The following is a 14,256-nucleotide window of genomic DNA, read 5'->3' on the forward strand; positions in this document are numbered from 1 at the left end:
ACTTGGAGCTGTGTTATTTATTCATAGGGTTATATTGTTCTGGGAAACCACAGCCTATTCACACAATCCATGGTTATAATAAGACCTTTTTTTTTTTTGCTTATCTTTCATTACCACTATTGAAACAAACCAGAACTACAACAGAATCCCTGAATAATTGTGGGTAAACCTGAAAGGGGAAAAAAAAACTTCATAAATATATCTTTATAAGGTAATGACAAGTTTTAATCATTATTCTTTTTCCAAGGGCAGAAATACCCTAAACTGATTATTAGTAGAAGTATTAAAAATAGTTTGTGATTCTAAGTAAACATACAGTTTACAGTTTGATATTTCATGTCCACTAAGATGGAAAAAGTTAGATTGTACACAGTATTTTTTTTTAAAAAAACCAGCTGGTGTGTGCTATTTTAAGGCATGATCCATACTTTTAATTGCAGAAGAGGGTTCCAATTTGATCATTACAATCATTTCAAAAAGTGTGTTGAAAGGTTTTAAACATTATTTCTTCAGACCTTTTAAAGTTTCAGAACAGTTCGGATGCTGTAAAGTGGAAAGAAAAACAATTTCAAACTGTGTAGTTACACTATACCACAAAAGTAATATTTCTTATTGTATATTTACTAGTAAGAAAGCTGTATTTTTCCTCAAATTATGCAAGACTTATAGTCACCAAAAAGATGACGTTATTTTTTCCGGTAAATAAGACATTTAAGAAAATTAAATTATTGAATTAAATAGACAAGTATTTTGTACTCTAAACTTAAGGTACCTTAAAGAGAAAGGAAGCTAACAAATAATTAATTGTACAATAAAAACGAAAATGCTCTTGTCTTATGAGCCTTCTCCAGCCTATGTACTTTTCAGAGGTGAGGACTACAATTCCCAGAATGCTCAGCACTGCAGTCTATTTGCATATCTAAGCAGTTTAAACAGTCCTCCCCCCCCCTTCCTTCCTAGCTACATTTTTCTCTTATCCCATTTCCAGTTTTTTATTTCATCATTTCCAGTGAAAGGAAAGGAAGATAAAGGTTGACATGGCACCAACTGGAGGATTTTTGAGCACCATATTTTATCAATATGTTTTAGAAGATATCTTAAATTAGTCATATTTTCAGATAAATAACAGTATCTTGTAGCCCTCCATGCATTCAGCAACTCTTCCAATCAAGTACAACTGAACAGTCAAATTAATTGGTTTCTTTATGTAATTCACCCTTTGCTCCCCCTTTATCTGTTTGAGTTCCCCTCTTTCTAACTTCTTCCCAGTGTAAGATTGCAAGGAAAAGACAGAACGTTTACATTTAAAATAAGGATTCTGGTCACTTGCCCTTCTCCGAAGCATCAGGCTTATGGCCCTGAAAAAAACCTGTAGCACAAGCTGTATTTTCTCTAGCTAAATATCTTACCAAAACAGCTGCGTTCCCACATCAGAAGAAAACACCAAGAAGTTTTAAATGGATCGACTCAAAATCTTGGAAAATACTCCAGCACCCAAACTGGCATACTGATATCACTTCCCATTCAAAGGAAGGCAGCTGATCCAAGCAACATGAGATGGTTAAAAAAAAAGTATAAAAAGCCAAGCCGCTATCAAAAAGAGGAAAAACAAAAACAAAAAAGGATGCCAGTTGTACAGGTTAAATACTAAACGGTAATTTTTGACCTACCTAACTAAAAATAAGGCCCATTCTTCAGTAGGGATTATCTCTTTAAAAATCCTATATAAAATTGTGTTATAAACTTCATATGCAGCAAAACCCTTACCTCTTTCCAGCATGCATAAGTTCAAAAGCTTCATTAATTTGCTCAAAAGGTAGTGTATGGGTCACAAATTCATCCACTTTTATTTTTTTGGACATGTATTCAGCTACCAACTTGGGTATGCTGTCCACGCTCTTCCAACCTGACATGAAATAAAATTATTACTTAATGCAGAATCAGCACAAGATAAAATACTCCTAATTAAGCATCTTTACAGCAATATCAGACAATAATACAAAAGTAACAACGAATCTCAAATTCCACAATGGAGATCTTCCATCACTGTTGGCGTATAATACAACTGCAATGGTAATCGTCTCTAATATCTTCATTGTAAGTGCAGGAAAGGACATTTAATTTTCTTTATAAGCAAGAGTTCTGCTCCACATAATTTGTGTGTTGTTTTAAAAATGATGTATCTTACGTAGAAGATTAAGAAGGATTATAAATTCTAGAAGTTGTAGAAACTTTTTTTTTAGAACATGGGAATATAACCAGTAACAACTATCACTACTTAAAGTGCTGCCAATTTTGAGTTTCAACATAATGGATTTAAACTGGAAAAGAAGGGAAAAAGTATGGAGGAGATGCAATTTTGCTGGGCAGAATGTAAGAAAAAATATTTTTACTTTGGGTATTGTCAAGCCGGCCTCCCTCAGTAACCAAGAAAGAAACCACTTAACTCCATTTTGCAGAATTAAGAGTACTTTTACTGGTTATGAAAAGATAGTAGCTAAGCAAAGCAAGATCTGAGGCTAAAGCCGCAAAATCATACATATCAATACGTGATCAACCCCCTCCCCCTGGCAACCCTCATCCCACTGTCCAATCTGCAAATGCCTTAGGTGTCATGCGAGTTCCATCTTCAAGGAGCATCTTCAGGAAGGTATGCGGACCGTTGGCCTTGACCGACACCAACTGCTAATCTTCAGCATGTGCAGTATACGGTTTGACCAAAACTCACAATCTCTCCTGTACAAAAGCTTCCCCTCCCAAATACCAGGCCCCCCTCCCCGTTTCAATGGCAGCCGAAAGCAAATAGCGAAACAGAGGCTGACAGGTATGTTACTTTAATCAAACTCATTTTCTCCACTATCTACATACAGTTCCCAACACATTCTAAAAGACTTATATGTAGTCTTTAACATCACACAAAGCTGGGCACCAAGAATACATTAGTGAGAAGATATCCTATCTATCATCTATCTATCTATCTATCTATCTATCTATCTATCTATCTATCTATCTATCTATCTATCTATCTATCTATCTATCTATCTATCTATCTATCTATCATCTATATCTATCTAAAAACGTGTGAGTGTGTGTGTTCCAGCATAACTGGAACGCCTTGAGCAATTTCAACCAAATATGGTACACAGATGACTTACCCTCTGGAGAAAAATACTATGGGGGTAAGACAACCCTAATACCCCTCGGGGTGTGTATTCTGTTAAGATACAGCCTGTTGTGCCATACTGGCTTCTCCTGTACAGCACAGTCGAGTTGCCATGGTAATGGCTTCTCAGTACTCCACAAGGGGAATCCCTCTGGCAAGGGGTAAAATCCAACATTAGAAATTATCGAATTTGGTCCAGATATTTCCCCCCTATAAATAAATACCCAGGCAATGCCGGGTCATCGGCTAGTTTTCAATAAAGAGAGGGTGGGACTGAAATGCTATAGTCCTTGCTAGGGGAGCTCTCCAGATGCTTGAGTTCCAACTTCCAAGTACTAGCTAGACTGGCAATGGAAAAGGTCCCAGCTCAGCAATATCAATGGTTGTATCCCAGCACAGCTGTACCTCCAAAAGCAGTCCCTTTCCATGTTCGTCCAGTAACCAGCTGGAATGGACGGGTAGCAATTTCTTGACCAGCGCCAGCAACTCCGACTATCACACTCACTCCCCAACCTTTATGACATGCTTCCAAGGCAGCTCTCTGTTGAACGTAGAAGGGAAAAGAGGCAATATATTGAGGTGACACAAGAAACAGGAAAGGCCATAGCTCAATGAGAGGGCACAGTTAGAATTCTGAAAAGATATTTTCCATGCTCTTGTAAAATAGCTAACATAGGATTGTGGCCAATCACAAAACAAATATTTAGCAGATTCTCAGTTAACCACTGAGTTAATAACAGTTAATAAGAGTCAGGGTGGTGCGGTGGTTGTAATGCAGTATTACAGGCTAATTCTACTGACTACCAGCATTTTGAATCTCACCAGCTCAAGGTTGACTCAGCTTTCCATCCTTCCAAGGTTGGTAGAATGAGAACCCAGATTATTGGGGGCAATATACTGACTCTGTAAACCTCCTAGAGAGGGCTGTAAAGCACTCTAAAGTGGTATATACGTCTATTGCTATAATAATCCCATAGCCAAAGGATTAGCAATACAAAGCTTACCATTGGCTATTTTCTTGGGAGGTGGAAAAATTACAAGCAAGGCATGAGTACAGATACTGCACAATCACAATATTGTAAAAATATCATTGTAAATAAGATGACACTAGAGACCCATACTTTGTAACATACCGTCTTCCCGTTTCACTTTTTAAATGTAGAAGCCACTTTAATAAAAATAAAATTGGTGGGTCCACAGAAGAGGCCTCAGATTGTGCTTACCATCACACCGACATTCCCGATGCACTCAAAGGAGTAATCCACTCCACCATCTGTTAGTTCAACCAGGGCTTCCTGAATAGGCTTCTTGAAATCCTTGGGGTTGATGCATTCCGTAGCCCCAAATTCCATGGCTTTGGTAAATTTGTCCTTGTTGAGATCAACCCCAATGATCCTGGATGCACCGGCTGCCTTACAGCCCATGATAGCTGCTAGCCCAACTCCACCCAAGCCAAAGACTGCACAGGTAGAACCAGGTTCAACCTGAAAGAAAATGTGACAATTGAACGAATGGTGTGGTAAAGAAAGCTACAGAAAACAATTCTTACACAGGGAAAGTTCAAGGCTTGTCCAAAAACTAAGCCAAGCTGTAGTCTGCTTTTAAAACTGACAAACGTTAACTTGTGCTTTAAAGTTAATTTGGGTAGGCTCATTTATCACATGAAGCTATATTCTGGTTAGGTTTCCTCTAACTCTGGGACATGAGGAAAATATGCAGAAAGTATGCTCAACCCATAGCCATGATCTGTTCTTAATTTAGTTATCCTGCCGTGGCTTTATATGTCACCTTAACCTGGATTAATAACTGGCTTGCTGTCATGCATTACTAATCTACCTGCTTAAAATAAAAGAGGCAGGAGAAAGAATGAAGAATTAAAACAAACAATTACTAAGGAAAATTCAGCCTTCTACTTCTACAGAGCCAGTGCCACCTCCTCCAAGTCCACACATCTTAAGAGTGCTAAGATTGAGAAATACTGCCCTTAACTCCATGGTACATTTCTAATTATTGTTTTGACTGTGCGTGTATTGATTTGTTTCCAATTCTGTGCGAAAGCAATCCTAGCTGCAGTGAGTATGTGTAGTATTGAGATTTTTTTGTCCATTTTTGGGTCTAATATTTCTAATAAGAACGGTTCCAGTTTCAGTTCTATCTTTTGCTCCATAATTTCTTCCAACCATTTCTGAATTTTACACCAGTATTTCCTTGTGATGGGGCACATCCACCACATATGGTAGAATGTTCCAGACATGTGGCTGCATCTCCAACATTTGGGGGATAGATTTGGATACATTTTGGCCAATCTCGCTGGGGGCAAATGTCATCTATAAAACATTTTATAGAGGTTTTCTTTGTAGGCTACTGCAAAGTCGTCTTTACAGAGTTAAAAGAAAGAGAAGAATTGGATTATTATAAAATATGGAATAGAATGTATAAGTGACTAGAAAACAGAAGCCAAAACAGGAAATAGAAGTCTCTTTTTTTTTGCTTTTTCTAAACTAGTATGGAATAAAAATTAACCAAAGTTACTAATTACTATCAAACTTAAAGTATTGACCATAATATAAATATAATGGTGATATAAACAAATTATTATTGTTACAACTGTGAGTACAACTGTTACTACACTATTATAGATGCTAAAACCAATAGGAAGGCAATGTAGAATAGAGAATTATAAAAGCTAAATATGTAAGCCGATACAGAGGGCTGTAAAACTACTTTATATTGTTATGTGTGCCTTGTTTTTTTCTGTATGTGTTGTTGTTGTTTTTCTTTCTGTTTTTAAAGGTTAAAAAGTTTAATAAAAACTATTAATAAAAAAGAAACACTGCCCTACTCGCTGCGTTATATTATAATCACCGCCCAGATTTGCTCTATGAGGGGCAGTGTCAAAATAGGATATATAAATATCATTTTTTTAAAAATAGGATTAAAATGATCTTGTAAGAAAAATAATGGAGAGGAAGCAGGTGTCCTACCTTTGCAGTGTTCAAGGCTGCCCCATAACCAGTAGAAATTCCACAGCCCAACAGGCAGACTTTGTCCAATGGGGCTGAAGGGTCTATTTTTGCCAGGGATATGTCAGCCACAACCGTGTATTCTGAGAAGGTGCTCGTTCCCATGAAATGGAGAACTTGCTTTCCTTTGCAGGAGAATCGGCTGGTACCATCAGGCATCACACCTTTTCCTTGAGTGACTCTGCGGTGGGAAAATTACATCATTCACGTATCACAATATGTTAAGTTATTGCCAGGCTGCGGTACAGACCTAAAACCCTGATTTGGTGCACTGTGTTTTTGGGTAGCATAAATCTGGGTTAGGCATACCATACCGAGATGAAACTTAGTTATACGCTTTGCAGCCTATATGAAGCAAAATCCATGTGTAAACCATGGATTAAGATTTAGCATGCGGTGTGAACCCAGGCAATGGTAGCCGATTCAACAAGCCACAGGGCAGGCAATCCACAGTAGGCATGAACCCCTCAGCCACATTTTTGTGTCTTCCGGAGCAATCCCAAATTATATCTATAAACACTAATGGATAGGCAGACGTCTGTAAAAATAAGCTATAAAACCAAGTAAGAAGGTGTTACTTGCATATCTTATGCAAGGAATTCGTCTCCCCCAATAAATTCATAATGCTACCAGAAATGTGACTTTTAGAGGCAAGGCTTGCTTCCTAGGTAAATCAAAACACCACTCAGCCTTTTTTGCCAACCAAACCTACGGCTCAAACATACTTCCTTGCTTGGCCAAGGTCTTTGTTTGGAAGCTAAAAACTAATTTGTGATCTCTCTTTATAGAAATCTCTTGGGCCTAGGGCTTAAGGTTGCTCTAATCTCACTGATAATATGCAATCTTTATCAGCATTAAGGCAGCCATGGTTTAATTTAACTGTAATTAACATAACTGTTGTGGGAAGTATCCTACAGGTTTTAGGTTGCCTTACATATATTATTTCATTGATGATCAAGGCATTGATACTACCTGCAATGAAATGTCTGCAAAAACAAGCTCAGAGATACTAAGGCTCAATTCAATATCAATCTACCTACCTACCTATCATCTATCTACCTGCCTATTATCTTATCTATATCTCTATCATCCATCGATCCACCTACCTACCTACCTACTATCTTATCTACCTACCTATATCTTATCTATCATCTATCTATCTATCTATCTATCTATCTATCTATCTATCTATCTATCTATCTATCATCTATCTATCTATCTATCTATCTATCATCTATCTATCTATCTATCTATCTATCTATCTATCATCCATCCACCTACCTATTATCTACCCACCTATCTACCTATATCTTATCTTTTTTTCTTTGTAAAGTTTTTTATTTTTTTCATTTTCATAACATATAATCACATGTATACTATTACATAGCCAACATCGTATTGTATTATTAAATGTTTACATCAATTCATCTTACCATCAACTCCCAAAAAACAATTATTTGCTCTTCTGTTCGCCATACACCATATTTGTACCTTATCCATCACTTTCTTCTCCCTCTCTCCTCCCTACCTCCTTTCTTCCCTCTGTCATCCTTCCCTTCTTTTACTTCCCCTTCCTCTCTCCTTCTCCTCTCTCCCCTTTCCACTCCTCATTTCTATTCTCCTCCCCCCCCCTCCTTGCCCTCTCTCCTATCCCTCTCTTCTTCCCTTACCTCTCTCCTTTTCTTCCCACTCTTTCACCTCATTTATTTGGTGTATTTCAGCTTCTGAGCAAGCTCCATTTTGTGTGGATGGTATTTATAGTTCCTTTTCAATATACATATTCAATTTTAACAGCTGAGGAGTGGCCCACTTTCACAGAAACAGAGAACCGGTTCGCTGTTGTCTTGAAGTCAGAGCTACCGTTTTGGGCGAACCAGTAGAATACCACCTCTGTACCCATCTATCTACCTACCATCCCACCTACCTACCTACCTACCTACCTACCTACCTACCTACCTACCTTCACCTGTCCACCCCTCCACCCCTCCACCCCTCCACTCACCCACCCACCCACCCATCCATCCATCTATCATCTATCTATCTATCATCTATCTATCTATCTATCTATCTATCTATCTATCTATCTATCTATCATCTATCTATCTATCTATCTATCTATCTATCTATCTATCTATCTATCTATTTATCTATCATCTATCTATCTATCATCTATCTATCATCTATCTATCTATCTATCTATCTATCTATCTATCTATCTATCTATCTATCTATCTATCATCTATCTATCATCTATCTATCATCTATCTATCTATCTATCTATCTATCTATCTATCTATCTATCTATCTATCTATCTATCTATCTATCTATCTATCTATCTATCCTATTGATATATTATTTCTGATTGCCAACAAGCTGATTTCTCATCCAAGGTCTACATCCTGTTCACACACAGGAGCTTTGAAGGGAATTCTGAAGCTTTAAAATTCTCTCCTAACTGGAGATGAAATGGGAAACAAGAGTCTTCCAGTTTTCTCATCTACTGCATATACCACATCATTTAGGAAAGGAACACCATTAACAATGAGCCTCCATTTGAGTTAGCTGGATTATAAATCCCCATGCATGGACACAACAGGGCAAAGAACCATTTGGGGCAATGAAACTGAACGCTGCCAGGAAGACATTTGGGTTCTATGGAACAGGCTGTCTGTATAAACTTGGCACTGAGAAAATACATCAAACCCCTCCTTGTTCCACTTGATAAGCCAAATGTGCACACATAACACTGTTCTACCAAAAAGCAAATAAAGCACATTTGATTACTGTAACACACAAACCAGGAAAGAAAATGAAAAGCACCAACCTTATTTTCTGGCAGAGATTCGTTTTAGGGTTTAAGCAGAATTTGCATTCGCCACATTGAGGAATATATAGAGGGATAACCGTGTCTCCTGAAAAACAGATAATAATTTCAGCTGATCAGAAGTACAGTGTATTACTTCTACAGTGTAGAACTCCTCTATTCACACATTTCTCTATTTTGAGTGGCTAAGGACTGCAGGGTATGTCAAGGGACACAATAAAAGGGAGGTGGGGTAGATTAGGTTATGCCTGTTCCTCACATTTTTGTGAGGTTATGTGAGTCTTTGCCTTTGCCTACGTGAATTTTTATTTTTATAAATAAAACTTCAAGCACAAGGTGGGCAATTTGTCGTCTCCCAGAGTCCGCTAGATAAAAATGCATACTTTTCCTATTTCTTTGGTTAGAAGAATATGCAAAATCAATGCACTGAGTTTAACACATTTTATTTTTTAAGGCAAAAATCAGAACCTCTCAAATAGGGAATGGAGAGAACTGAATGTTCTAACCTGAAGCAGAGATGCACAAGCAGCAGAAACAATATCATAATCACGCCATCTAATATGCTTGACTGGAGAAAACCAAGACTCTTCAGACATTATATAAGATTATCCCTCTTATTATGCCATTATTTCTCTCGATGGAACATCAAGAGACCCAGCTTCTTACCTGGTTTAAATTTAGTCACTCCTTCTCCAACACTCTCCACAATCCCTGCTCCTTCATGACCCAGAATAACAGGAAAGCTTCCCTCAGGATCAGCGCCACTCAGAGTAAAAGCATCAGTGTGACACACCGCAGTAGCAATAATCTAGGAAGTTAACAATGAATAATTGTATAGAGCAGGGGTGTCAAACTCGATTTTATTGGGGGCTGCATCAGGGTTGTATTTGACCTCGGGGTGTGCCCGGGGGGGGGGGGGGGCATGTCCAGCTTGATGTCACTCGTGTCAGGGGCACCTGTGGTGGCCTGTGCTCTGCCTGTGAAAATGGGCTCCCAATCTCCGTTTTCAGCTGGGATGGCCTCCTGCAACTCTCTGTCAGTGAAGGTTGGTCCTCCCGAGTTTTGTTTTCGCTGACAGAGGATTGCAGCAGGCCGTCCCAGCTGAAAACGGAGATTGGGGCCCCGTTGTCACTGGCAGAGGCACTGTGGGCCAGGCCTTTGCTGTTTCCAGGGTGGCTTCACAGGCCAGATCTAAGCACCCTGTGGGCTGTATCTGGTCTGCGGGCCTTGAGTTTGACACCCCTGGTATAGACAGAACACTTCCAGGATTCAGCTTATGTTTTTAGACATTAAAGCAATCCCCAAGGCAAACTGCTTTTCTGCAGGCAACCTTAAGGTTCGCTATCACTGGACTAATGCATAGTCTTAATACTTGCAATTGTTATTAATAATTCTATTTCTGGATTCTATCATTCATCATGGAAAGCAAGAATTGTAAAGTATAAAATTAGTCACCCAAACTATTGGTCTTGCATTGGCAATTAAGAGTAGCTGCAATGAATACTATGCCCGCATGTGCAGACCTATTAAAACTCAACCCTTGATTCGTTACCTTGATACGAACTTCATGGGCTTTTGGAGGAGCGACTTCCACCTCCTCAATGGAGAGTGGTTTGCCTGCCTCCCAGGCAACAGCTGCCTTACATTTGATAACCTAAAGAAGAGAAGAAAGTTTCCATGTAATGAATTCAGTGGAGACAATCACATTTGAATCTTGATCAATTCCAGCATTTCCATTCAACACTCAAGTTTGCTCATTACTGGAACTTTGGAGATCATCTTAGAATTGGAAATGGATCTTCACTTCTAACAAAATCAGCTAACACTCTAGATCAGGGGTCTCCAACTTGGCAGCTTTAAGACTTGTGGACTTCAACTCCCAGAATTCCTCAGCCAGCAAAAATTGTGGACTTCAACTCCCAGAATTCCTCAGCCAGCAAAGGTTTGCTGGCTGAGGAATTCTGGGAATTGAAGTCCACAGGTCTTAAAGTTGCCAAAGTTGGAGACCCCTACTCTAAATGTTTAGATGGAGGGGGGGGTGTAGAATTCTTAATTTGCCAATGTCATTTGGAATTGGAAAAGTGGAAAAAATTCCACAGCACTATCACTTGTCCTTTTTAATCTGGATTTAAGCTTTGTTTTGAACGTTTTGTTCAATTCTTACTGCAATGCACAAAGTTGCAAAATCTATCATAAGACGGAAACCAATTCATTTTTTTATGGAGCAAGGTTCAAAAACGTGATGCCAAGTAAAATATTTGCAGTCTTCCCAGCGTTCTTATCTTTACGAACTATGCATTCATTAGAAAAAGGTATAAGTATAAATGATCAAAGTATTTAGGCATAAATCCATTTTATATTACAGTGAGATATGTTTGATAAGAATTATGTAGAATTTCTGATTTGAGAACAAAGCACTAGTTTTGTAATTTACACGGGCTAACAGATCAATTTCAAGCAATTTTTCCTTAACTTTTCCTTAAAAAAGTAAACATTGAAAGTATTTTCTAAGATGCATGGTTAGCAATTAGAAATTGCAAAAGGCTAGAGAAATAAATGTGATGCATTAAGCAATAATCAGGTTTTTTAAGCAACTGCAGAAGAATAATTTTTATTTTTGTATTTTTATAGAGTCTGTACAGTTTTGGGTAACTAGTTAAAACACCATATTACTCAGAGGAAATAAAAGATGTCCAAGCCATGTTAAGTTGGTAATTGGAATCCTGAAGCTCTGAAGATTTGCCTTAGCAATGGCAAAGCAACACTTGAAAGTGAATTCTGTAATGAAATACAGGGCATTATATTCTGTAAGTAATTTTCATTATTCTGCAACTGCTATATTGTTTTCAACTCTATAGGATCTTGAACATGTAAATTGTTTGGCTATGCAATAATCTCAGTAAAGATGACCAACTTTACCCATATTATTGCACCAACAAAGCAGCAGGAAAATTCTGGAAATTATAGTCCTAACAAAGTAAGAAAGTAGCAAGTTACAGGACCACATAAACACATTAGTTTTCCGAAGGAGTTCACTTATTGAAAAACTGTATAGGCACCAAGCTAGAAAGCAGGAAACCATGAGTTCTTATCCTGCCTTAGCCATGAAAGCCGGCTGGATAATTTTGGGCCAATCACTCTCACTCAGTCCAACTCACCTCACAGGGATGTTGTTTTGGGGGAATAACAGGAGGAGGAAGATATGATTGGAAAATGTCACTGCCTTGAGTTACATGTAAAAATAATAAAAGTGTGATATAAATACATAAAATAAATAAATGCTACTATACTCTCAAATTCCTCACTGTGTGAGTATATTCTGGAAATTGGGAGCACAAAACGTATTTGAAAGTAATATTATTTTTTCACTTATATGGACTCCTCTCCAGCTGAAAAGACTAAGAGGGAAACTGAGAAAACGTGCCAAGTTAAAAAATATATCCAAATACTAGTGTGTGTGAATGCAAATTTTATGTTAGAAAACCGAGAAACTTAAAACATGGCTTGTTGAATAGCTACTATCAAGTACTTTTATACTATGTTTAGAATGCATTACACATTATGTTTAGAATATAATATTCCAACCAGAATGTATTCAAGTCTAAAGCATGCTTTACAAATCACTTCTAAAGGGATTTGTAAAACAACCCAGAATGTATTGCCTTACAAATCACACTACCTAGGATGTAACATCCCAATCTAGAAATAAGAAAAAAAAACACCTCATATTTTGATTTAGCATTGCTGTGAACCCAGTGGATAGAGGGATAGTGTGAGAAAACCAAATCTGAATGCCTGAAGCATTTATAAAGTTTGTTCTGGTAATCAAAGCAGAAATCAGGACAAATCAACCAGAGGAATCATTGATTTCAAGCCAAGTGGGGGGAAAATAGCACACAAAGACCACAATCAAGTACAACTCGGTGATTTTTTTTTGTCTGAGCGGAGAAACACAAGGCTGTGTTCCTGGGATTCGGCTGCTAAAATGCCTGAATATCTGAATGTCCCTATTCGCACAGACACGCGTGTCTTCTGAAACCCCCAAATCTCATCGCTGGAGGCTTTCAAGAAGAGACTGGACGGCTACTTGTCAGAAGTGGTGCAAGGTCTCCTGCTTGAGCAGAGGGTTGGACTAGATGACCTCCAAGGCCCCTTCCAACTCTGTTAATCTATCTAGACTACACCGTGGCAGGCAAGCGATACAGAAAACACCTCTCCCACCTGTTGTAGTCCGAGATACCACAAGTTGTACTCAGGGGGTCTCGCCAGCCCAATACGGGCTCTTTAAAAAAACACAAGGAGACCCTTTGCCCACTGGAAGGAAGCCCTACTAAACTCCATGAAGTTTTTTGGCAAAGGTCTGGATACGGTGGGAAGCAAGCCGCAAGCTCCCGTCGCTGGTACCCAGGGCCACCCTTGCCTCTCACCCTCCCTTTGGCGAGGACAAAGTTCGCCTGGAGGCAGCTTGAGCCGTAGGCGGCCGCTTTGCTCTCGGTGGGAAAGTTCCGGGGCTCCGAAGCGCCAACGCAAAAGCCTCTCCTTACCCCGCTCGCCATGGGACACGTGAACCAGCCAGCCCAAAGCACCAACTTCAGAGGGATCTCTTCTAAGAAGGCCGAGGCATGCGCACTCGTCTAGGGATCTGCCTACCACAGGAGGAGGGTGGAAGAGAGGCGCTGACGTGTGAATACACGCCTCCCTCCGGTTTAGAAGGGCTGACCTGCTTTAAATGCGCCTTCCCAAGCCAGTGCGGTACTGTCAGGTGCTGTTTGCTCGAAGAAGAAAGAAAGGGAAGGGAGAAGGTTGAAGGAGAAGAAGGGAGGAGGGAAGGAGAGTTAAGGGAGAAGGTTGAAGGGAGAAGGAGACAAAGGGAGGAAGGAGGAAGGGAGGAGGAGAAGGAGGAGGAGGAGGACAAGAAGAAGGTTGAAAGGAGAAGGTTGAAGAGAGAAGGGAGGAGAAGAAGGGAGGAGGGAGGGAGGGGGAAGGAAGGGAGAAAAGAAGAAGAAGGGAGGGCGGAAGGGAGGAGGAGGGAGGGAGAGGGAGGAGAGAGGAGAGGGGAAGGGAAAAGAAGAAGAAGAACGGAATTCTTTATTGGCCAAGTGTGATTACACACACAAGGAATTTGTTTCCAGTGCATACGCTCTCAGGGTACGTACAACAATAGTGATAGATCATGATCATAGTCACTGTAAAAATGCATTCATCATAAAACATTAGATACCACACTTAGTAATAGTCATGGATA

At 39.2% G+C, this 14,256-nt stretch overlaps 1 protein-coding gene across 1 annotated transcript; it reads right to left on the minus strand.

Moving 5' to 3' along the window:
* Positions 1 to 203: 203 nt before the first annotated feature.
* Positions 204 to 13,711, minus strand: LOC309395724 (alcohol dehydrogenase class-3). The gene is made up of 9 exons (XM_081960218.1): positions 13,556 to 13,711; positions 10,564 to 10,665; positions 9,678 to 9,819; positions 9,012 to 9,099; positions 6,148 to 6,367; positions 4,387 to 4,647; positions 3,569 to 3,704; positions 1,768 to 1,906; positions 204 to 543 (listed from the first exon to the last, which is right to left on the minus strand). The coding sequence occupies exons 1-9, from the start codon at positions 13,565 to 13,567 to the stop codon at positions 519 to 521; spliced, it is 1,125 nt and encodes a 374-aa protein (XP_081816344.1). The 5' UTR covers positions 13,568 to 13,711; the 3' UTR covers positions 204 to 518.
* Positions 13,712 to 14,256: the final 545 nt, after the last annotated feature.

This window comes from Natrix helvetica (genome assembly GCF_964273705.1).
Source record: "Natrix helvetica genome assembly, chromosome: 7".
Taxonomy (NCBI): Eukaryota; Metazoa; Chordata; class Lepidosauria; order Squamata; family Natricidae; genus Natrix; species Natrix helvetica.